This window comes from Balaenoptera physalus (genome assembly GCF_965194825.1).
Source record: "Balaenoptera physalus genome assembly, chromosome: 3".
Taxonomy (NCBI): Eukaryota; Metazoa; Chordata; class Mammalia; order Artiodactyla; family Balaenopteridae; genus Balaenoptera; species Balaenoptera physalus.
Genome location: NC_138890.1, coordinates 144848984 through 144872147, shown reverse-complemented (window position 1 = coordinate 144872147; position 23164 = coordinate 144848984). Strand labels below are relative to the sequence as shown.

The 23164-nt window shown below is 39.7% G+C and overlaps 1 protein-coding gene and 1 long non-coding RNA gene across 2 annotated transcripts in view; both read right to left on the bottom strand.

The window, feature by feature from the left end:
- Positions 1–23164, bottom strand: part of C9 (complement C9) — a 55088-nt gene that overhangs the window by 23594 nt on the left and 8330 nt on the right. The window contains exons 2-5 of the mRNA XM_082453794.1: positions 17036–17141; positions 16502–16646; positions 16095–16242; positions 9321–9459 (exon numbers count right to left, since the gene is read on the bottom strand). Of these exons, the coding sequence (XP_082309920.1) occupies positions 9321–9459; positions 16095–16242; positions 16502–16646; positions 17036–17141 (538 nt within the window). The remainder of the gene's footprint in view (positions 1–9320; positions 9460–16094; positions 16243–16501; positions 16647–17035; positions 17142–23164) is intronic.
- LOC309656908 lies at positions 782–9314 on the bottom strand. The gene is made up of 2 exons (XR_014261602.1): positions 3019–9314; positions 782–2968 (listed from the first exon to the last, which is right to left on the bottom strand). It is a non-coding gene; the product is annotated as an uncharacterized lncRNA (long non-coding RNA).

The following is a 23164-nucleotide window of genomic DNA, read 5'->3' as shown; positions in this document are numbered from 1 at the left end:
ATAGCAACCCAAACAGACTAAGACAAGAAACCTAAAGTCACCATCTAATGGGAAAGACTAAAATGTATATAATTTTCGTTAAAGAAAGGCATGCTGGGAAAAATGCTCAATGCAAAGGGAAGAGTAGCCTAAACATGTCACTTCCCTGTTTAAAATCTTTTCACCTTCCCACTGCCTTTAAGATAAAGTCTAAACTAGACTTATTCCAAGTTAATCTCTCCCTGACTGTACTCCAGCCCTCTGGCCTCCTTTCTATTTCCACAGCCTATGCTTCTTCCCACCACAGGGCTCTCTTATGATGCGTTTACTTTCTGGAATGTTCCTTAATCCCCCAGCCTCCCCCATCCTCCCTTAACACAGACATTATACACACTCACACACACACACACACTATATACCCCTGGACTGGTGAATCCCTACTTCTATTTCAAGTCTCAGCTTAACCATCACTTCTTTAGGGAGACCTTTCCTGATCCCACAGACTAACAAATCTGTTTCCTATAAGCTCTCATGGCTCTTCTTTTAAAATAAAACAAAATGAAAAACACTTCCCTTTTATAATGGCTTATTTAATAGACCTTCAGATGGTAAACCCCAAGAAGTCAGGGACCACATCCATCTTACCCACACGCCTCCATGGCCTCACCACTTAGTGAAGTGCCTGGCAAAAAGTAGATTATAATAAAGATGTATTAAATTTTTTTAAATTAATTATTTGTTTGAATATCTCCTGCTTTAACCATGAACTCTTTTTTTTTAAATTAATTAATTAATTAATTAATTAATTTTTGGCTGTGTTGGGTCTTCGTTTCTGTGCGAGGGCTTTCTCTAGTTGTGGCAAGTGGGGGCCACTCTTCATCGCGGTGCGCGGGCCTCTCACTATCTCGGCCTCTCTTGTAGCGGAGCACAGGCTCCAGTCGCGCAGGCTCAGTAGTTGTGGCTCACGGGTCTAGTTGCTCCGCGGCATGTGGGATCTTCCCAGACCAGGGCTCGAACCCGTGTCCCCTGCATTGGCAGGCAGATTCTCAACCACTGCACCACCAGGGAAGCCCAAGATGTATTAAATTTAATATGCAGATACAATATAGCTAACAATAGTAACTCATATGTATTGAGTGCTTACTCTGTGCCAGCAGCTGTTCAAAGTGTTTTATGTAGAATAAATATTTAACTTCCTACCTTTAAGGTAATTTCTATAATTATCCCCATTTTACAGATAAGAAAATATAGGTTAAAAAATTTGTCCAAGATCATACAATCATACAGCTAGGAAGTGGCCCAGCCAGCAATGAAACCCAGGAAGTCTGATTCCAGGGTGGAGCTGTTCATTCTTATGCTACACTGCCAAAGAGGGCCTGACAAGTTCTGAGTGGTAAAATGAAGAAAGGATTCATGGAAAATGTTGCCCTGAACATGGCCTTGAAAAAAAAAAAAAAAAAAAAAAAAAAAAAATATATATATATATATATATATATATATATATATATATAAAGGTGATTCAGTTTGCTGTACACCAGAAACTAACACAACATTGTAAATCAACTATACTTCAATTAAAAAAAAAAGAAAGAAAAATGAATAAGATTTCTATTGCCTTGAAATCTAAGGCTAGTAGAAGCAAATGAAGACAATTCCACTCAGTCTTCCATGATGAGAAGTGCCAAAGCTGAGCAAAATGGCACCAGGGAACCACCTCTCCCTCACTCTTCTAGAAGGCTAAGGTCTTCTTAGCTCACTGGCTTCTAATTGGCTGCAGGATAGGAGTGGCGTAATTTGTAGGCTCTTGCACTTATACCTGAACTGGTTAGAAAGGAACTGGCTCTAGGCAGGGATCAACTTAGCAGTGTGAAGGATTGCTTGCAGGTATAAGGGAACGTTGGTCAGGGTGTCAATTAGAATGTTGTTGAATGGTCCTCTTTCACTAATGCTAGGATGGTAGTAGTGAGTAGAGTCTGAAACAGTGAGGGTGGGGTCACCCCAGAAAACCTAAAGACAAGAGCTGGATTGAAAAACCAAAATCCATCCATCAAAAAGAAGTCTGAGCTCAACGATAGGCATTCAGAGGTGGACCAATATGTAGAATCGTTTTGAAGAGAAGAGCAAAGTCTTTGAAGAGAGGTCAGAGGCAAGATTATAGAAAGTAGGAAGACACACAGATGGAAACAAGTTTCTTTATGAGAACCAAATAAACAGATGTTGGAGAAGCAGAAATCAGAGAGAAGGGCGAGGGTGCTTACATCTTCCAGGAGGCCAGGCATATTATAGGGGTTAGTGAAATCTATCCTGTTTAAGGATTTATCAGCTAATGCTTCTTGAAAAGAAATAAACATTACTCTGACACTGGGAGCGGAGGAGATAGAACACCTCAACACACATTCCAAAGTTCAAATTGAGGAGGCTTGGAGAGCAAGCGGGAATAAAAGGTAAAGAGAAAACTGTTAAAGATGCCACTAAGATTTTGTATGTACAAATAAAGGATAAAACCATATACTATTTACTATTATTATTAAAGCCATCTCTCACTAATTAAGAGAAGGAACCAGGAAAGAGCAGATTGCCTGCAACCTTGTGAGTCATCCTCAGCTAAAGTACCTAGCCAAGCCACACCTACATTCTTAAACTTTTAGCCGTTAAATTTTGGGGTAATTTGAAATTTAGCAATAGATAATGAATACAACTATCTTCAAGAGATCATCTTCTCTGCCTAGATCTTCAATATTGGTGGGTTCTAGGACTCCATTCTCTACTATGTTCTTTTCTCTCTCATTGTGCACCTTCTGGATGATCTCAAGCACTATCAAGACTTCAATGATCCTCTCTATGCTGATGGTACTTAAATCTCTGCCTCCAATTCAGGCTCCATCCTCACATTCATATAATCTACTCTTGGCAAGATAACTCCATCCAGATGTCAATCATTATCTTCTTCTTGGATTTAACTCTTCTTTTGGTAGATCCCCCACTCCCCCTTCCAACACACACACACACACACACACACACACACACACACACACACACACACACACACACACACACACACACACTTCTCAGGTCTTCTTTGATGGCCTATCATCCACTGGGGGGTCTCCATATTTTTCATCTATTGTGAGTTTATTTTGTGTTAGACACTCTTCTAAGCACTTTGCACTTACTAACGCATTTAACCTTTCCAAATTCCTACGAAGTATGTACTGTTATTATACCACTTTATGATAAGAAACTGAGATTCAGGAAAGATAAATAAGTTGCCTGGAGTCACATGGATGGTAAGTGAAGGAACTTATCAGAATTCAAATCCAGGGAATTTAATTCGGAACTGGGCACTTGACCATATGCTCCACTATCTCCAGTTCTGTACTGAACTCTTAGTTCTCAAAACTGAGCTGGATTTCATCTCTTCCTCTCAGCCTCTACTATTATAGACACAGTTCAATTTTTCATCATCTCCTTCTTGGACCATAAAATAGCCTCCTTCTGTTATTATTTCTGCTATTGTCTCCTTAAAATTCATCTCCACAAAACACAAAGATTTAAAATGAAACTATGACCACGTTGCTCTCCTCAATGGCTCCATTACCATGCTCAGGATTATGCCCAAGTTACTTAGTATGGCATATGAGCACCTTCATAATTGACCCCTGCCTATGACTCCAAATTTGAACTCATATAAGTTCACTGTAGGCTGTAGTTCCTTTCAAGATAGCAGTTTCTATAGGCACAGTATTATTTATTCCTTGGCAACAGCAATATGTAATAAATAAATCACTGTGTATATAATAAATTTTATCTGTACACCGCCAGGTTTTCTAAATGGGCTCAAGTTGACAGTAGAAAGAGTGGTTGAAATGTTTATTAAGCCTCTGTTTTCAGTTGCTGTCAACTTTAATGGCGATTCCAATTATATGTTTTCTTGAATATGGGTTCTTCCCTTCATTACAAAAGAAAAAAAGCATTTGCTTTTTGAAAGAAGAGTGTCAATATACTACATGCATTTATTTATTAATTCAGCAATCATTTATTTAGCCTGCTTTATGATGTTAGTTTCTCAGGATTCCATGGTAAATAAAATGACTAGAAATTCAACTAAGGGTATATATGATACAGCAAAATAAAGACCAGAACAGAAAGGAAAGCAAAGGCTATTGCATTAATTTGCAGGAAAGGCATGTAATGGAGGATTCAGGGGAGAAAGCTGAGGGTAACGTGGCAATAAAAAGCCAGATCAGGAATGACCTTTTTCCCCCTGCCAAGGGGATTGATTATTATCCTGCAGGCTGTAGGGAGACATCACCAAATTTAAGCAACAGAGTGATAAGATCAGATTTATCATCTATCTTCATACTGAAGTGTGTGGAATGAATTGAAACTGAGCAAAACCAGAGGTCTCAAACTGATAGGAGGACAAACATAGTAGCCCAGATGGAAAATGATGGGAGCCTAAGGCAGTGGGCATGGCAGTGGGAGTGGTGAAGAAGAGACAGATTTAAGAGTCTTTACAAAATAATGAAACTTGGAGATTGATTGGATGTTGTGGGCTTTGAGGGAGATGTACCTGTAGAGGAGATCTTTAGGAAGATTTCCATATTTTGAGTTTGATGATTAGGAAGATATTGTTTCATTTACCAAGTGGAGAATTCAAGAACAAAGAACAGAGAATTGGGAATAAGATGGGATATAAGCTTTGGAAATGTGAACTGTGTGATGTCTGCAGACAACAAACTACACAGGTATCCAGTTCAGAGAGAGACCTGGGTTGGAAATGCAGTATTTGTAAGTCATCAGGATGGAAGTGAAAATTGAAGCCACAGGAGGGGATGAAATCACCCAAGGAGGCTATGTAGAGAGAGATTAGTGAAACAAGGTAGGAACTCTGGTAACAGAAATATTTAAGGGCTGTTCTCAGTAAAGGGAGCTCAAAAGAAACTTAAGACCGACTTTGACGAGAACAGTTTGAGTAACAAGATAACAGAAGTTTGGTATTACAGGCTGAACTGTGTTCCCCCAAAATCCATGTGTTGAAGTTCCTAAGCCCAATTACCTCAAAATGTGATGGCATTTAGAGATAGAATCTTTAAAAAGGTGATTGAGTTAAAATGAGGTCATTAGAGTGAGCTCTAATCCAGTGTGACTGGTGTCCTTATAAGAAGGAGAGATTAGGATCAGACTGGCATGGAGGGAAGAACACATGGAGATAAGGGATATAGACACCTACAATCAAGGAGAGAGGCCTTAGAGGAAACCAACCCTGCCACCATCTTGATCTCAGACTTCCAGCCTTCAGAGTTGTGAAAAAAATCAATTTCTGTTGTTTAAACCAACCAGCCTGTGGTACTTTGTTATGGCAGCCCTAGAAAACTAATACAGCTGGGGAATTCATGGGAAGTACAAAAATGGAGAGAGCAAGTGTAGATGAGAAGAGTATGCAGAGATGAGGGTGTCCTTTTCTTGTTTTTGTTTTTTGTTTTTAAATGAGAACCTTGAAGATATTTATATATTAAGGGCGGGGTGGAAAATGAGAGAGAAAGAGGTAGACCTAAGGCTTAGAATAACAAGCAAGGTACTTGGCATGAGATCCAGAGTATGGGGTAGAAAGATACATTTGCTACTGAGACAGATCAGAAGGATGTAAGAATAGACTTTGTGTCAAATAAGTTTGTACACAAGTACAACTTTGAAAAAAAATAAGAATGTACAACTTTGAAAGAAAATAAGAAAATTCTTGCCTCTGGCTTGGGTATTCTCTGTCCAGTTGGAGCTCCTGCCATCTACTGCGCTCAGAATGGTGAGGTAAAGAACTTGAGGAGGTTGCTGAAAGTTTTAAACTGCCCCCGCGGAGGGTGGGGAGGAGCACAGACTACGGGGAGGCGTGTGGACCTACTGAGCTGTGTGGAGGTTATAAAGCTACCCGTTCCTGTATTATTAGTATGATTTTCTCTACAGTGCCCAGCAGGATGAGTTTAGGCAGAAAACTAATAGGGTTCATCCAAAGTAGGAGTTTTTCTAGATTATAGAAGGAATAGAAAGCAGGACATTGATAATATTATCTGGTGGTCAAAAATGGATGTGGATTGATTAGAGGAAAGAACTGAACATAAGAGGAGCAAGATAGATTAGAAGAAAAATAGATGCACCTGAACTGGGTCTAGATGGGGTCCAAAGGTATGTTAGTGGTCATAAATGAGGATAAGAGCTGAGACACTGGATAGTTCTGATGAGGCAAAGGGTTACATGTTTCAGATTTCAGAGGCAGCATAGTTCTGGTGAACACAAGGTTAAGGATGTGTCTGGAGATGTGAGTGACTCGAGTGGGACAGATATAGGAAGTTAAGAGATAGCAAGAAATTATTGGCAATCCACATGATATAAAAGTTATTCAGGATTTTGTTAGGATTTGGGGTGGAAAGGATGATTATAATCCAGGTGCATTTTACAAACCTTTGTTGACCTACAAAATCTTACATTCTCATGGAGATCCAGATGTAAAGAGAATTATAATGAAAACCTGAAACCTGATTTACAAGTTGTTACTTTCAACAACAAAAGCAGAGAAGACTAAAGAAAAACAAGTGAAAAGGAACTAATTCCTAGATGTAATCATCACTTTTTTCCCCCATAATTGCAAGCTTCAGTTGTTCTTGATCATTACTTACAAAGTACTTACAAAGCAGCCAGTAAACCTTCACCTAGAATGTGACCACTAATTATGCATTTAACCATAGCTAAGTCTTTTACCATAGCTAAGTGTTCTTATATTCTAAAAAGGAATAGAAAATATTTTATTTATTGGAGTACAGTTGCTTTACAATGTTGTGCTGGTTTCTGCTGCGCAGCAAAGTGAATCAGCTATATGTATACATATATCCCCTCTTTTTTGGATTTCCTTCCCATTTAGGTCACCACAGAGCATTAAGGAGAGTTCCCTGTGAAGAATAGCAAATATTTATTGAGTGTTTGCTAGTGCCAATAACTTTCTGAATGTTTCACATACATAGACTCATTTATCTTTACAAGGTAGGCATTATTATTTCTGTTTTACAGATGAGGAAACTGAGGCATGATGAGGATAAATAATTTGCCCAGATCTCACTGCTGTTTGGGGCAGAGTTGGGATTCTAACCTATGCAGTGTGTTCTAGAGCCAGAGCCGCATTTGAAACAAGAGGCACTGAGGGAGTGTGAATGTATCAGAGTAAGGTGTCATTATCAAGGGATATTCCCCATGGAATGATAGGTCCGTAGAATTCTTTCAAAAAATGAAAGACAGTAAATGATTGCCAATAAGTAACTAAAACAGGATTTAAAAAATTAATTCACCCAGTAAAATGTTGTTGAACACCTACCCTATACATATATTGAGTTGAGTATTGGTAACAGCTATAAGGAAGAAAAATATGCATTCTTTGCCTTCAGGCACTATAATAATAACATACACGAAAAAGTAGGTAAAATATGTCATTGAATATTAAAAAGTGCAGAAAGTAGCCCTCTGTAAGAAGTCAAAATTGAGATTTCCACTCAATAAGCTCACGCACATTCTTTTATGTTCAGCTATTCATTTTCCAAGACCATAACAGATTAGAATAAGGGGAAAATCAGCATTACTAGCACCAAGGGTGTGATCTGGGGACTTTAACAAGCCCCCAGCCAACTCCATCAGCACTCTTTCTCAGGTGGCACCAAATTAATACTCAGGTCCATAATCCCTGTTGGTTTTTTTCTAAGCTTGATGCCAAAACTCATTTGAAGGCCTTAATCTGATCTGAACTGATAAAAAGTTATTGTCTTCATTTCTTCCACTTTGTGTGAACATTGGTTAATTTTGCCATAGATATATTAATGTGTTTGATTCTAAGGTGCTGCTCCCAACTCCACCTGGGGTGTAAGTAATATACAGGGTAAGCACCACATCACCTTTGTAAGATCCAAACCCTTCTGAATGTGGAAGTACATCTGTTTCCAGGGTTGTAGATAAGGGAAAACAGCATGCTTACTCTCCAAATGTAGCTTCAAGATCAGTCCCAGGCAAGCCCCCAGCCTTCACTTCTTGGTTCACACCAGTTACTAACCCTACAGAGAAGCTAGGAGGCTGGTGACAGTGACAAGGACAGGAAGACCTTACAGCACAGACCTGAGAACTAAAAAAATAAAACAACACAACAATAACACTTCTTGCATCAGCAATGACAGAGGTTCCCTTATCTTTGGCATACTCTTTCAAAGAAAGTAGAACATGTATAATTCTTCTTAGAAAGATGATAATCTTCCCCTAGAAACATGTACTTAAAGGAGGTTAACCTGGCATGATGGGAAAGATCAATAATCCAAAATGTTCCCTGCGATTTGTGAGAAACTGATTTTATTCTGGACTTATAGGCACCAAAAATATGACAATGTGGTCACATGTGAAAAAAGATGCCAGTCAAATAAGTAGGGACATTAAATCTTTAGCGTTCATGGGAGAGCATGATCACTTCAGGCTGCAGTGGGTAGGGTTTGATTTACAACATTGTTAGAAATAAAAGGAATATTAACTACAATTATTGAAAATAAATATGTTTTTCAAACTGGTGGGAGTGACAATGATAATGAAGGACATTGTAATGACTGAATAAAGTGAATTTTATGGGTCACCAATGGGACCAATTAAAGAAACAGATTATTGTAGCTACTGGTTCAGAATAAGCTAATTATTATTCTTTATTATATCTTGTTTAGAGCCCCCAAAATATCTCTAAAGGTGATAAATATTAATCCTTTGAATGAGGGGGTAGAGTTTGTGGATGGCTCTAGAGAATTTAGGTGACTTGTAGAAAGGTGGTAGGTTTGAGGTAGCATTTTGTAGAGTAAAAATCACTTTAAGAAACAGTTTCACTAGAACTGGAGGGGTTTGAGGTGAGTGACTACAGCCACTCACATTAGTCAAGCAGGTTTTACAAGGGGGACTAGTGAAGGAAAACAAATGTAAAGATGGTTGTTCATTGGTAGGTTAGCGAAAACCGAGGCTCGACAGCATGGAAGCAGTGTACACAGTCCTTAAATCAGCACTAATTTAATTTTTAGTTTCATCAGAACCTTAGATGATTCTTTTTACAGAGTTTAAGTATTTGCCAAAACTCTGTCACTGGGTGCATGTTACTGAAGATTGTAGACGATTGCATATTTTCTAAAGAGACCCAAGCTACATCTCCTCTTCTTTAAGTCAATCTTACGTTCACATTAAATTTTCATTCTACTGAATTTTTCATATTATTTAGTAGGAAACTTATGGAAACAATTTTTCAGCTAAAGCTGAACAATGTGTTTTCTTCTGAGGATACTTACTTCATAGACCAGGGAAGCCACGTTCCAGGGTCTGCGGTAGTACGTCAAGGTGTTGCCATCCCAAACTCGATCACAGAGTCCATTGTAGTACTCGTTGTTGAAAGGGGTGCTGAGGGGATCCATCCCTAGGACGTTGATCCTGAGAGTGAACAGAGTAACATCAGGCGTGGAGACACCAGGAGCTAATGCAAGGCAGCCCTCGGTCACTGGGGGAAGAGAGCTTCAGCTCATGTCCCCACCACCCATGTGATGATGGGATATAATCAGGAATAGAAACAAGAGCCTGGTCACCTCTGCTCTGTGTCCTGGGCGGGAAGTACATATTAAGAAGGTCTTATAAACTCTTCTAGGCAACTAGGGCACCGTTGAGCACAATGAAAGAAATGCAGTAAGTAGGAAGCAAGGGTCCATCTGGCTTCAAGAGTGGAACTCCACTGATGTAACCCTTAGCTAGCCTCCCTTGGTGAACTAAAAGCCAATGGTGTAATACCACTGCTTTAAATTATTTGAGAACAGAGCATCTCAGGGGTGCAGTATAAGTTATGCATGTAATTTTTAATCTGTGAATCAACGTTGGGGCTCTTTCTCTCTCCATTCTCTTTAAACTTAAACCTTTCCCTCCAGCTGTCTCATTGATTGTCAAGAACCTTGTTCCCTCCAGGCTTATTTTACTCCTATTATACTTACAAGAGGAACACTAAAATGTCATCATCCAGCAAGGCATTCTCAAAAGTTCTACTTTTTTCTCCCAGCAAAATATCTTTATTTGGCAAGCTTTAATTCAGAAATAGGAATCTTGTTTAGCCTAAAAAGTATTTACTTTGATTTGTAGGCCAAAAACCAATGTATGAAAAAGAAGCAGTTCATTCTTTGTGAAGTACTAATTGGCGAAATAGTCATTGCTGTCTAGACTGTATCTGGAATAAATGGCCCCAGGGCAGGGAGGTCAAATGGAGGTTCGCTCCTCACATCTATAACTTAGCATGGCACAAAAGCATAAAGTCTTCCATTGTTCTGGACCACATCCCTAACTCCAATGAGCTGGATTACAAAGCCGGTTGTTGGTTTCAAGAGCAATTTGTCAAAAGGTGTGGATGGCTTACTGCAGACCCATTGCTAATGCAAGAAAAATAAGTGGACGAGTATCCTATTGCCAGTTGGTTAGTTGAAAAACATCTTTATATAAACAGCACATTCTTAATAAACTTTGAATCTACACAGAAAATAAACATTATAGCTCAACTTGAATGAAAGGCAAGTTAAGGAACTGATTGAGGAATACCTTTCTCAAGGCTGACTGTATAGTTAGAATTAACTCCTCACTTTTTTGCTCCCCCCAAAATACTTTTCATGAAAAATGCTATGCCCCTAATTTCTAATAAAGGGCCAAAAATTAGACCTAGTCACTCGAATAAAAAAGAGAGGAAAAAAGAAACACTATATATCTAGTTTACTTTCTTAAATATCTTATCCTGGATGGGAGATTAAAATTTTGGCTTCAATTTTTCACCCATCCCTGCATCTACAGACATGTGAGCAATAAATAGTTTTAAAAATATTACTAAGGCTTCAATACAAAGACATAGAATACTGGAAACAAATGATCTGTGCTGGTTTCTTAAACAAGGCCTCAAGTACATTTTCTTTATTTTGTAGTGAACTTGTCTTCCATATATCTCATTAACGGAGACCTTGCACCTCTTTGCGTTCAGTGAATAAGGACATTAATCTTTGCTTATAATGGTGATGAATTCTTAAGAGTACTATATCTACGGGTAGTGTAGTGTTTGTAATAAACAGTGGGTAATATTAAGACAGTTAATACAGTCCTTGATCTCATTAAAACTATATTCAAGGTAAGGGGTTGGACATAGTTACCAATTTCAAACAATAGTCCAAGGACGAATATGCATGTGCCAAATGAGTAGTACAGGTAAGTGATGTACAAAGTTCCCAAGAGGAAGAGGTCCCCATGGCAGGGTCATAAAAAGGGTTTTAGAAGGAGTAGGATTTGATTTGAGTTTTGAAGGATGGGGCCTGAAGGGCAGGAGGAACGAGGGTGCAAAATTCTGCAGGTGGAAATGTATATGGCATGTTTTTGGGTAGTAGTCTTCAGATTTTTCTGCTTGTCTAATCTATAAAAAATGTTGATAAACTATGCCTCCTTGAACAGTTTTAGTTGGACATCTAAAATGTTCCCTCAAGTTTAAGTAGTTGCAAAGGATATAACTTCTCAGCAAGCTGTAAATATTTATGCTTTAAAATATAATTATTTTGCCTCTTTTAAAAATAAATCCAATGGAATATAAATTCTATAGTGATGATGGGTATCAAGTGACTACAATGTTTATATTTCTTTAACAGTTGGATGTTTTATGGTATTCCTTTTGATTCTTTCTTCTTTTAAAAATAGACCTTATTTCTTAGAGCAGTTTTAGATTCATGGCAAGATGAGTGGACGATAGGGAGATATCCCACATGCCCTTATCCCCCTTTTATGCTTGAATACATATTTCTATTCCATTTCAGATCCAGAATTTTAACCTAATGTAATGTAGTTTTATGCTTGGAAGTTTTAATTCATCACTTTTTCACACTTTTCTGTATGAAAAAGGTATTAATTGAAAATTTTAAAACATTAAATATCCTTTGACCATAAGGTCTAAGTATTCAAAAAATTCTTCTGGATTTGAATTACCATTATTAGTAGTATATTTAAGTATATTAAAATTTAAAAATAGTTAATAAACCTAAGTAAAATTTTATTGGATAGTTCTCTCTCAATGAAATGAATGGGGCTTCCTTTTTAATTAATTGATTAGCTACTGTACCCATGGATGAATATTACTTATTGCTAGAAAAAGATAGGGCTGAGTACCAATTTTATTTCTACTTTCCATTTTTATAGAGGTAAATGCTGAGAAATTTTACTCACATAAGTAAGTAGATAAGAATAGAAAGAATTTTGCCACAGCAATGTCACTCAATTCTTTGATCTTCTGAGTTTTATGACCCCCCCCCAAAAAAGAACACATACTAGTCTGTCATTAAAAGTTATTTTTATAGTCCATTACCTGACAGTTGATTAGGACATCATTCAATGCTGTTGGTAAAAAGAACTGGAGACCACTTGACTTACAAGGCTTGACTAACTTGAGGAAACTATTATCATAAAACTCACCTATCTCCCCCTTGGAAAGTCATTTTGTACCCCATGCTATACATACCCCAGCTTGAAGGTTTTTGTTTCACAGAACAGCAAATTGCCCAGTAGGCTAGATCCATCTGGAAAGTTACAGTGAAGCTGATCCACAGTCTAAAGTACAACTAAGGAAGAAATGTTTCAGAACTTCTGACTTGGTTCCACTACTACAGAGACAGCCAGTCTAGTCTAGAATGAGCCAATATTATTTTCTGCCAAGAAACATGAAAACTTCTCATGGATGGAAAGTCATCGCCTGGGAAATAAAAAGCCTGTGTTCTTTGGCAGCACTTAGAGATGCCTGTTTTCACACCTTCACCTAGAACCGTAGGCAGTTCCAATTTATCAGGTGAACTGAAGAGCAGGCTCCCTCCGCAGAAGTGGTGTTATGCTTAGATCACACACAAAAGTAATTCCTTGTGTAGAGCACATCATTTACAGCTGGTTTGGATTTATATTTTTTTCAATGAATGCAAGATGGGTTGGGGATTTCCCAGAACACCTGTGGAGAATCTCAGATTCCTACAAGACAAGAGGCTGAAATACGTGTGATACAGGTGAATTCTCCTGGTATGAGAATTTAAATGAGAGTCCTTCAAATGAAAACAAGTATAAATGTATTACTATGAGTACTTGTGACTTTCATGTGTAAAAGAATCTGACTGTATATTACTTCTGATAAAACTTGTTGAGGTGTTCCAGACTGGACAGTTTAGAAGCATGTTGCTGTGATTAGGATGTTTACTGCTATTACTTCTATTTCAGTGTAGTCCCATAGCCCCATATAAGCGTAATGAAGATGTATAGTAAATAAATATGTAATATCAATGGTATTGAAGAATATCATAACTATAACAAAGCATGTTATTTTGAAACCTCTTCTTAAATCTTAATTACTGATTTATACTACTCTTCTATGCTCTTAAGTCAAATATTTGGGTAATAAATAGCTACTTAAGGAGTTTCATCTTCTAAGGTTAGTTTTGCTTTGAAGTCAGGGAGTTGACCTGTGGGCTTTGTAGTGATGTAGGGGGAATGACATCAGTGCTGATGGGCATGTGGGGAGAAAGAGAGGGTTAGGTGGCAGGGTAAAAAAAACGTAGTTTCTATCAGTCAGGGAAGCTTGGATTTTAGTTCTGCTAGCAACTAATGTGTCAAATAGCCTTATTTATTTCACTCAGTTCTGATCTATAAGGTGAGTGTAATACCACCCCTAACCAGCTCCACAGGATTTTTATGAAAAGCCAAGAGAGGGAATGTGCAAAAAGATTTTGAAAAATTCAAAGTATTATGCACATGAAAGCTGTCAGAGAACAATAGGTTATAAAGACTAAGTTAGCTATAGATGACTGCTCATGGTAATGGGGAACTTAATCAAAACCATTGGTGGGCTGATTCTATCAGAACCTACCTCACTTTCCACCTCTCAGCCAACCTTTCCACGCAGCTGGGTCCCCACCTTCTCACTTAGTCCTGAAGGCTCAGCCCTGTGACGTCCGTCATCACCAGCCCTGACCGTGCTAAGGCAGGTATTTAAGGAGTCCTGGCCACTCTCGGGTGTGACTCATTATGAAACTCCCTGGCAAATGCGATAGAACAAATTTTCTTTTCCCCGAACGAAGGAAACCTATAGATTACAAATGATTGTTTTTCAGCCAAGAGGGCTACGGTTTCTGTATCCTTTTCCTATAAAATCAGATGCAAATTTGCATAGAAGGAGACATACGTAACACAGGTAATGCCCTGCTTCAAATCTGTTTGTTTAGATTAGAGAGAAAACCGTTTCTTGGATCCCAAATAAAGCAAGTAAAGTGGTAATGGGCTTTTACCATAGACTCACAGTCTCTCCCAGAGGAAAGCTGCAAGAAGAGTCAGGACTTATTGGAGTACGCTGTGGTTATAAAGTTTCGGACAACCCCCATTTCATTTCTGCCAACTGTGAAGAGGCCCTGCTGAGTGCAGGGCTCAAGACCATCCCATCTGATTTGAGATTCCTACTTTTAGGCTCTGGGCAAAGGCACTGTGGGTTATATTTGGACTCTGCTAGCATAAGATTTTATGAAGGGATAAAGGATATGTGAAATGTTTTATCTGGGGTCTGACTCTTGGTATCCTGAAATTTTATTGCTACGGTGATTAAACAAGCGGATGTTTCATCTGCCATAGAGAGAGGAGACATCTCTGTGTTCGGCCAAACCTGATACACAGGTCCTGTCTTAGGAACTGCCCAGTTCCTCAGTGTAGGGTTCTTCTCAACCTCAGCATTCCTGACATGTTGCTGTCCTGTGCACTGTAGTATCATCCAGGGTCTCTGCCCACTGGATGTCAGTAGTTTTCCCTCACCCCCCCGGAAAGCTCCCAACTTCCATGTCCCAGAGTTGTGGCCACTGACAACTTCTAGACGTGACCAAATGTCCCCCAAGAGGAAAATGCTCTCTGGTTGAGAACCACTGCCTTAGTCCCTTTATCAGGCCTTGATCTTACCATCAACCCCATCTTCTTTCCTCTCCTCATTCCCATTCCCAGGACTCCAGTCCTGAGCCTGAATTTCTTTCCAGGGACCCAGTCTCAGTCTTACCTGATGCAATTGACAGTATTTTAGAAGCATTTATTTTAATTAATTAATTAATTAACTCACCTATTTATCAACCCACCAGTATTGAGTGTCTGTTATGAACAAGGCACTGGGGTTATGAGGATGAAGAGACACATTGCATTACAGCCCATGAAACACAGCCATGTGCCATCGCTGTCAATGTACCACTGGATGGGGGAACACCTGTGTCTCTGTTAGGGACAATTTGCCAACAAATCCACCCAAAGTACCTTTACTGAAAACAGATCAGAACAACTAATGGAAACTTTGCTGTGGACATCCCTGGAATGTTCTCTAACTAAATGAAATAGAACAGTACAGAACCTCAGGCCTATGTTATTTTCCAACTCTGAGAGCACAGATCTCTGCAAATGGTCTCTATTCTGTGTAACTCTAAGTTCTAAACTGTCTAAGACGTCTCATCCGAGCTGACCCTTCTGGAATGCCTATAGCTTGTATGGGAAACAAGTGAAACTTCAGTTCTTTGATGAGAACCAGAGTCTCAACACCAGCCCCATCTGGCATCAGAACTGCTTCCTCTGTCCTTTTCCTCTTGGGTAAACTCCAGAACGCTGACACCTCCTGAGAGAGAATTTATACCCAGGTATATATCCAAGAGAAATTCCAACAGAAGACAGGCTTCCTGGTTATTCAAATGTTTGAATTGAATTGCCAAACCTACGACTGGCAGTTCAATTTCAAATGTTAACATGTCATTTCAATATTGCTATGGTCTTCCAGAGGTTGATAAACAAGGTTTCTCATCTCTTACTGGACTCGGAAGTAATCACCTATCATCCTGATGGTCTAGTCTATTCTACAGATGCCTACTGAGGCCAGGCAGTTTGTCCAAATTATTTTGCGATACTGATTCAGCATTTACCTTCTTTCAAGCTCAAATGTAATTCAAACAGAATACAGACTCATAGGCTACTCTTTGTACCAGCTCAAACCCTCTACCACGTGGGGTACAGACCCGTAGCCTGCTGTCCGTGCCAGCTCCGACTCTTCCACCACTTTGTTGCGGCAGGGAGGACGAGGATCATTTTCACAGTCATCTTCATCTGAAAAGTCTCCGCAGTCATTGTCACCATTACACAGAAGTCGCCTCTTTATGCACATGCCTGCAATCAAAATCAGAAAAGACAGAAAGACACCGTGTCTCTCAGGCCAAATTCTCTCTTCTTTTCTTAAGTTATCAAACATACTTTAATGATAGAGGGGAGGGACCACACCTATATTTGAATTTTCTGTATAGACTATATAGATGGCCCTTTTCTCAGCCCCTTTCACGCTTGGAAGCGTGAGCGTCTGGAAGCACATTTCTTTTCTTTTCGCTCATGAGGGCACATCGGAACCCACACTAGGCAACGGGAGAATTACCTGTATGGCATCGAAAGTCATTTTTACAGTCATCCTCAGGGTCTTCGCAGATCTCCGTGGGCACGCATTGACGTCTATCTCCTACGGCGTCCACGCACTTTTGCCCGTTAAATTGTCCAAAGAGCTCAATGCTCCTTGAGCGAAACTGCCCAGGAACAGCTGGAAATGTTAGCGTTTCTAAGGCCAAAGAGGGATTCTGATCTAAAACTGCATCCACACCACTGCAGCCCTCCAAACCCTGCTAACTCAAAGGTTTTAAGATGGAAGCCCGATGTCACTTGAAGGAACAACTCACGTGGTGGGGTTGGCGGGCTCGTCTATTGAATATGGTTCCTCCCGATACCCATTTAGTCACTGTGCAACCCCCAGGTTTCCCAGAAAGGTTAGTTAGCCTCATCCATTTAGGGATTTCCCTTTCCTTCCAGGTTTGGAACTCAGCTGGGGCCCTTCCTGCCTCATAGGCATTTTCCTGGAGACGCTGGCAGTACAGTTTCCACTTGGGGACATCAGTGGGGAATGGCAACAAATGCTTACCATTTGTTTGAGGCAAGGGTCACATTTGGACCAGCTGCTCCAGGAACTCATCCTGCAGTCTGTGGGCAATGGTGTGCCACAGCTTTTCACGGGCTCCGAGTCATAACTAAGACAATAAAACACATCAGTTTATAATAACCATCATGTGTGCTTCTTTCTAAAATATCTTCACAAACCCGTTTAATTTTATTTACTCCTTTCCCCCTTCTGAACCACAATACTTATCCTTTTATTCCACCTCACATTTGACACTTGATCACATGCTGTTTTGTATTTTCAACTCAACTTTTTGTTTAATTCTTGTACTGCATTGTAATTTAACCTTCGCCCTAACAACAACAACAATAATAATGATGGTGACGAAGAAAACTAGCAAGTCATCCGGCTAAATATAAGACTACTGATTAGTCTTATATTTCCAACTAGTGTACAGATTCATTGAAGCTAGAAGCCTTGTTTCGCTTTGTACCCCCCAGAGAGTCTGGCAAAGCCTCAAGTTGCTGGGTTTTCTTGCAAATTTAAGCCAGTGCACCCAGCCATTCCTGTGGTAAACGCCTCATAAATCAAGCTCTCCTGTCCCTACTTTCTGTATGTGCTGAACTTCCCGCTTCACACTCTGTGTCTGGACTTATTCCTCATCTTTCTGAATTTCAGTGTATATTTTTTGGCACTTCTAACCTTCCCTCCCACCCCCAGCTGTGCTTTTCTGGCTTTGAACTGTTCTATCTCTCTTGGTTCACCATTTGGATCTCTTCTGGTTGCAGCACCACCTTGGATTACTATCTTATTCAGTGACAGAAAGAAATCCAAAAACAGAAGCCATAAAACAAGAATCTTATCAACTTCCTGCCCCACTTTCCCGAACTGGCACCTATCCTTTTTATAGTGTAGCCTCTTATTTCAGAGGGATGGTAAGGCCAATCCCTCCCCTAAAGCTCTAGATCCCAGCATCTCTTTGAGCTCTTGATAACCGAGATTCTCCTCCACTTAAACCTCTCCCTTACAACCAGCTCCTTTCCATTTGTAATACGTGTTCAAGTCTTTGACGTTAAACATAAACAAAGGAATGAACAAATAGAATACTCTTCCTGAACTTTGCATTTCCTTCAAGCTATCCCACCTCCCTCCCACCCTTCACAATGACACTCAAAGGAATTGCTATAAACATATTTCTGTTTCTCTGTCTTCCAAAATAAAAACAAGTCTCATCTCCTCCTCTTAGCTACCGCCAAAATTCTCTCATCTTTTTTAGGCCAACTTTCTGGAAAAAGTAGTTTGCACCCTGGTTTCTTGTTCCTTACCTTCCAATTACAGCTCAATCCTCCTGACCCAAGGTCATCGCTCTTGCCAAAGTCAACAATGACTTCAAGTGGCCGGCTCCGTGGTTCCCCTCAGTTCTTATCTTACCAACTGCTTCACAGCTGTCAATACGGTTGACCACTCTTGCTCTTTAAAATCATCTCTTCCCTTGGACTGAATGATATTAGACCCCTTTTATTGCTTCTTTCCCCTCCATCCTGTTCTCCTACTCTCCTGTTCAGGCTCCTTCTCCTTTGACAGTCTCAGAAATGCTGTTTTTCCTCAAGCTCCTGTCCTTGATATCTTTTCTTTTTCTTTCTACACTTTTCCCAGGGCTTTGGTTTCCATGTATATGTTAATGACACCCAGAGATAAGTCTGCAGTCCAGACATCTCTTCTGAATATTAAACCCTTGGATATAACTCCCAATTGGACATCTGCACTTAAATGTCTTCATGGCTCATGAATTTAGTGTATCCCCAGACAAATCCATTCTTTTTCCTCTTCTCTCAAGGCTTCTCCTCCTGTATTTATTGTCTTGGTAAACAGTGTCTCCATTTATGCAGTCACCCTAACCAGACTAGGGTGGTACTTGTCTTATCGAAGCTCATCCCCCATATCAAATCAACCACTAAAACCTATTCTTTACAGTCATAAATGACTCTCAAATCCTTCCACCCTTCATCTCTTCCAGACACGTCTCTGGTCTACACTAACATTTCATCTCTCCTAGATGACAGTCATTTTTTTTTAAATCCTGTTTCCCTAAATCACCCAGAGCGATCTTTTAAAAATGCAAAGCTTATCATTCATTCCCCTACTGAAACTCTTTGGTAGCTTCTCTCTGTTCTGATGATAAAGTCCAAATTTTCTAACATGATATGGTAGGCAGAGTAATGACCCTCCAAAACATCTGTGTCTTAATCCCCAGAATCTGTGGATATGTTACTTTACATGGCAAAAGAGACTCTGAGCATGTGATTAAGAGGAAATTATTCTGTATTTTACCTGGATGAGCCCATTCCAATTATGCGAGCTCTTAAAAGCAGAAGAGTGGTTCAGAGAGATGTGCAGACAGAAGTAGCAGGAGAAATTCAAAGCATGGAAAGGGATTCCATCCACTGTCGCTGGCTATGAAGATAGAAGGAGTTTCACCAAGGAATGCAGGCAGCCTCTAGAAGCTGGAAGAGGCAGGGAAATAGATTCTCCCCTAGAGCCTCCAGAAAGGACTGTAGCCCTGTCGGAGCCTTGATTTTAGACCAATGAGACCCATTTCAGATGCCTGACCTATACAACTGTAAGATAATAAATCTGTGTTAAGCCACTAATATGTAGTAATTCGTTACAGCTGCTACAGGAAACTAACACACATGGTCTAGAGCGCTCTACATGGCCCAACTTCTTCCTAATTCTTCACCTTCACTTTTCCCCCAGCCACGCTGAACTTGAAATGCCCAAGATAAGCTACATTTTCTCACAGCCTCAGACCTTTAAACCTACTGTTTCCTATTCACCACACTGATCACATCTTCAACGTATTTTTTTTTCCCAGAAAACCTTCCCTAACCCCTCATGTAATTTACTTTTCTATGTATATATTCTTATAACGTCTTGTTCCTCCCTATATCATAAGTGCCTTTGCAATGACATGTTTAATTTAATTTATTTATTCACTCATTTATTCACTCATCAAATATTTATTGTCTATTATTTGCTAGGCTTTGAGGATACAATGGTATGCAAAACAACAAAACAAAATAAGACAGAAACCGTGATCCCCAAACTAACAGAGCTTATGTTCTAGATAAAAATATCAGTGAGTTAAGGAAATTTTCAATCTTGCTCAGCTTACATATCAAGTGTCTGGAACATAGTAGGTACTCAGTAAATGCTTTATGAATGAATAAATGAAAAACTAAGTGCATGAAGAGGAAGAAAGTTCTTGATCGTGTGGTCTAGGACAGACCTAGGTCTGTATTTCTCTAGGTTATCATCTCCTGGTGGACCACTCATATCATATTTTTGCAAGACTTGCTTGTCATTAGGCAACCCTAATGACTGGAGATACCATTTCTGTTAAAAACGTATTAGACAAGCTGCCAAAACTCCTTGAAGAAACTGATTTCATGGAGGTTTGAATATTAGTATCTATCTGAAACCACATGGCTGAGAAATTTGCTGCTAGAACTTTTCCATCAGGCTAAATCCTCATCTGGAACTGACCGGCCTCATCAAGAGGCAATGGCAGATGCACTTTTATGACCTATAGCAGCAGGTCTCACTACTGACTGCATATCATAATCCTCAGAGAGTAAAAATAGGAACTGTAAAATTGTGATTCCCCATTCCACACTAATTAAATCAAGTTTTCTGTGGATGGGCTTCAGGCATCAATGTTTTTAAAAGGTGATTCTCGTGTTCACACAATGTTGAGGAAAACTTCTTGGCACCATCTGGTGGGTATCCATGAAATCTGAAGGGGTGGAATTCAAGTATGGGGGTGCCCATTTCATCACATAACCCAAGCTTGAGGTCGCCACTGACCTGAGTCACTGAGCTGCTTTATCATTGGTTTTAGGAATTACTCTAGGCTTTGCCTGTTAGTGTCCCTATGGATCTCTGCAATCTGTGGATCTAGTTTTTCCAGTATTAGTTAGGCCTGCTGCCGTCAACTGGATTATCTGTTCCTGTCTATCCTTTTTGTATTTATCACTTACTTAGAAGGTCATGTTAGCATTTTGTTTCAGCATCTCCCCCAAAGAGATTGGTTCTAGAAACCACACCCTAAATAGACCTGTGGTATGACACCTTAATCTTTCTCACCTGCCATTGAGACCAGCTTCAATGACTAACTAGTTCAGAGAGTACAGTACAGACTGGGGGATCATGTATGGAAGGGAAAACTCACTGCAGATACTGCAGAGTGAGTTGCAGTCCTTTGGTGGGCAAGCCTAGAGCCCAGCCAGTGAAGGGGGCCGATCAGAAAGGCTGTTCATCTGTCTCACACATCAGTGACCAGGACCCTGCTCCAGTGATACTGGCATTGCCTGTAGATGCTTCTCTAACATCCGTCACATTAATAATAGCCCCATATTAACAATGTGCACACGAATTCCCTTCCTTCTAACTTCAGGACTCCTTTTTTTTTTTTACATATTTGACTCACACCTTGGACGTAGAATAGAGCACCAGAACTTCGCCTTTGATCTTTTATTGCCCTCCTAGACTGTGATTTAGATTCATTTCCTGAATGATCCAACCTGGCCCTGTGGGAAGGTCTGCACAGATCCCACCCTCGCCCTCAGAGAGGGACTTACCCCCCACTAGATATCAGGCTCAGTGTATTTTTTCATTTGCTAGGACTGCCGTAACCAGGTATCACAGGCTTAAACAACAGAAATTTATTTTCTCACAATTCTGAATGCTAGAAGTCTGAGATCAAGGTGTCTGTGGGGTTGGTCCATTCTGAGGCCTCTCTTCTTGACTTGCAGATGACAATCTTCTTCCTGTGTCTTCATTTGGTCTTTCCTCAGTACACGTCTGTGTTCAAAGTTACTCTTCTTTCAAAGACACCAGTTGTATTGGATTAGGGCCTGCCCTAATGACCCCCAATACAGTCACATTCTGAAGTCTGGGGGTTGGAATTTCAACATTTAAATTTTGGAGGGACACAATTCAGCCCATAACACTCATCAAAGTTTTTCGATTAAGCAATACCTATGTTTTCTACTAGTTTTACTAGATAATTTCCAAAGCTCGTTTTCTCATTAAACCTTTATTCTACCACTGAGGGTAAGTTTTGTAGGTGTTATACTTTATAGGTGGGAAACTAAAAACAGAGAATTATGCTAGTTATTCAAAGTTAGACAGTTAGTAGCAAAACTGGATTTAGAATCTATGTCTCTCCACTCCTAGTTCACTGCAATTTTGCTCTCTCTCCTGTGCTGCCTTTCCCCCCCGCAACCAACTCAAATCCTCTTTAAAATAATCTAAAGGGTCATGGCTTATTCAATAATTGCTGGATGTAATAGTCTGATGATTTGTAGACATTTGGAGACACATTAAGTTAATAAGAATATATTTAAAATTTAGCAGAATATATTTTTAAAGAATGTATTTATATTTTTATTTAAGAATACATTTTTAAAATATAGCAGCTCCAGGTAAAGCACAGCAATTGGACAACATGGCTCTTGCCTGGATATATTTTTGAAGCTTACCCCTAAATGTTGTCAAATTAGGCAAAAATAAATTGAAAATTGTAGGAACACCTGGATGTTTTGCCTTCACTGCACCAGGTACCTGGATATTTAGAGGCAAAATAAAGGCAAGACTTGAGGGAATTATTAAGAGGAAATAATAGATTACGCAAGGGGAATATATTATTGAAATGAATGCATTGCATAAATATTAAGAAAGAGGATGAGTGATCTTGGATAGCTCCTTCTGAGCCCAGTACCCCCTCCCCAGGCCCTTTGACTCACTAGACAGACAATCTTTTGTAGCTCAAAGACTGTGCATGTACAATGCTTACCACCTGCCTTTCACCCTGCTGAGCTATTAGGCTGAGCGGAGAAGTATTTGTAAAGCACTTTCTGGATTTGTAGATGAAATGTGTTTATCAAGTAAAGCCTATTTCCAAGTGTTTCAATCTCAGCTTGAAAGTCATTTCCTAGATCAAAGTGATGTACATCAACATGGCAGGAGGTCTAACTCCAGGCCAGAAATGCGCTGAATGAAGAGCCATTGATGTACACCTGGTCCCATCTCCCTGCCATGAAGAGAGGTTTCCAACTTTAGAAAAAGAAAACCTCAGAAGCAGTTCACACC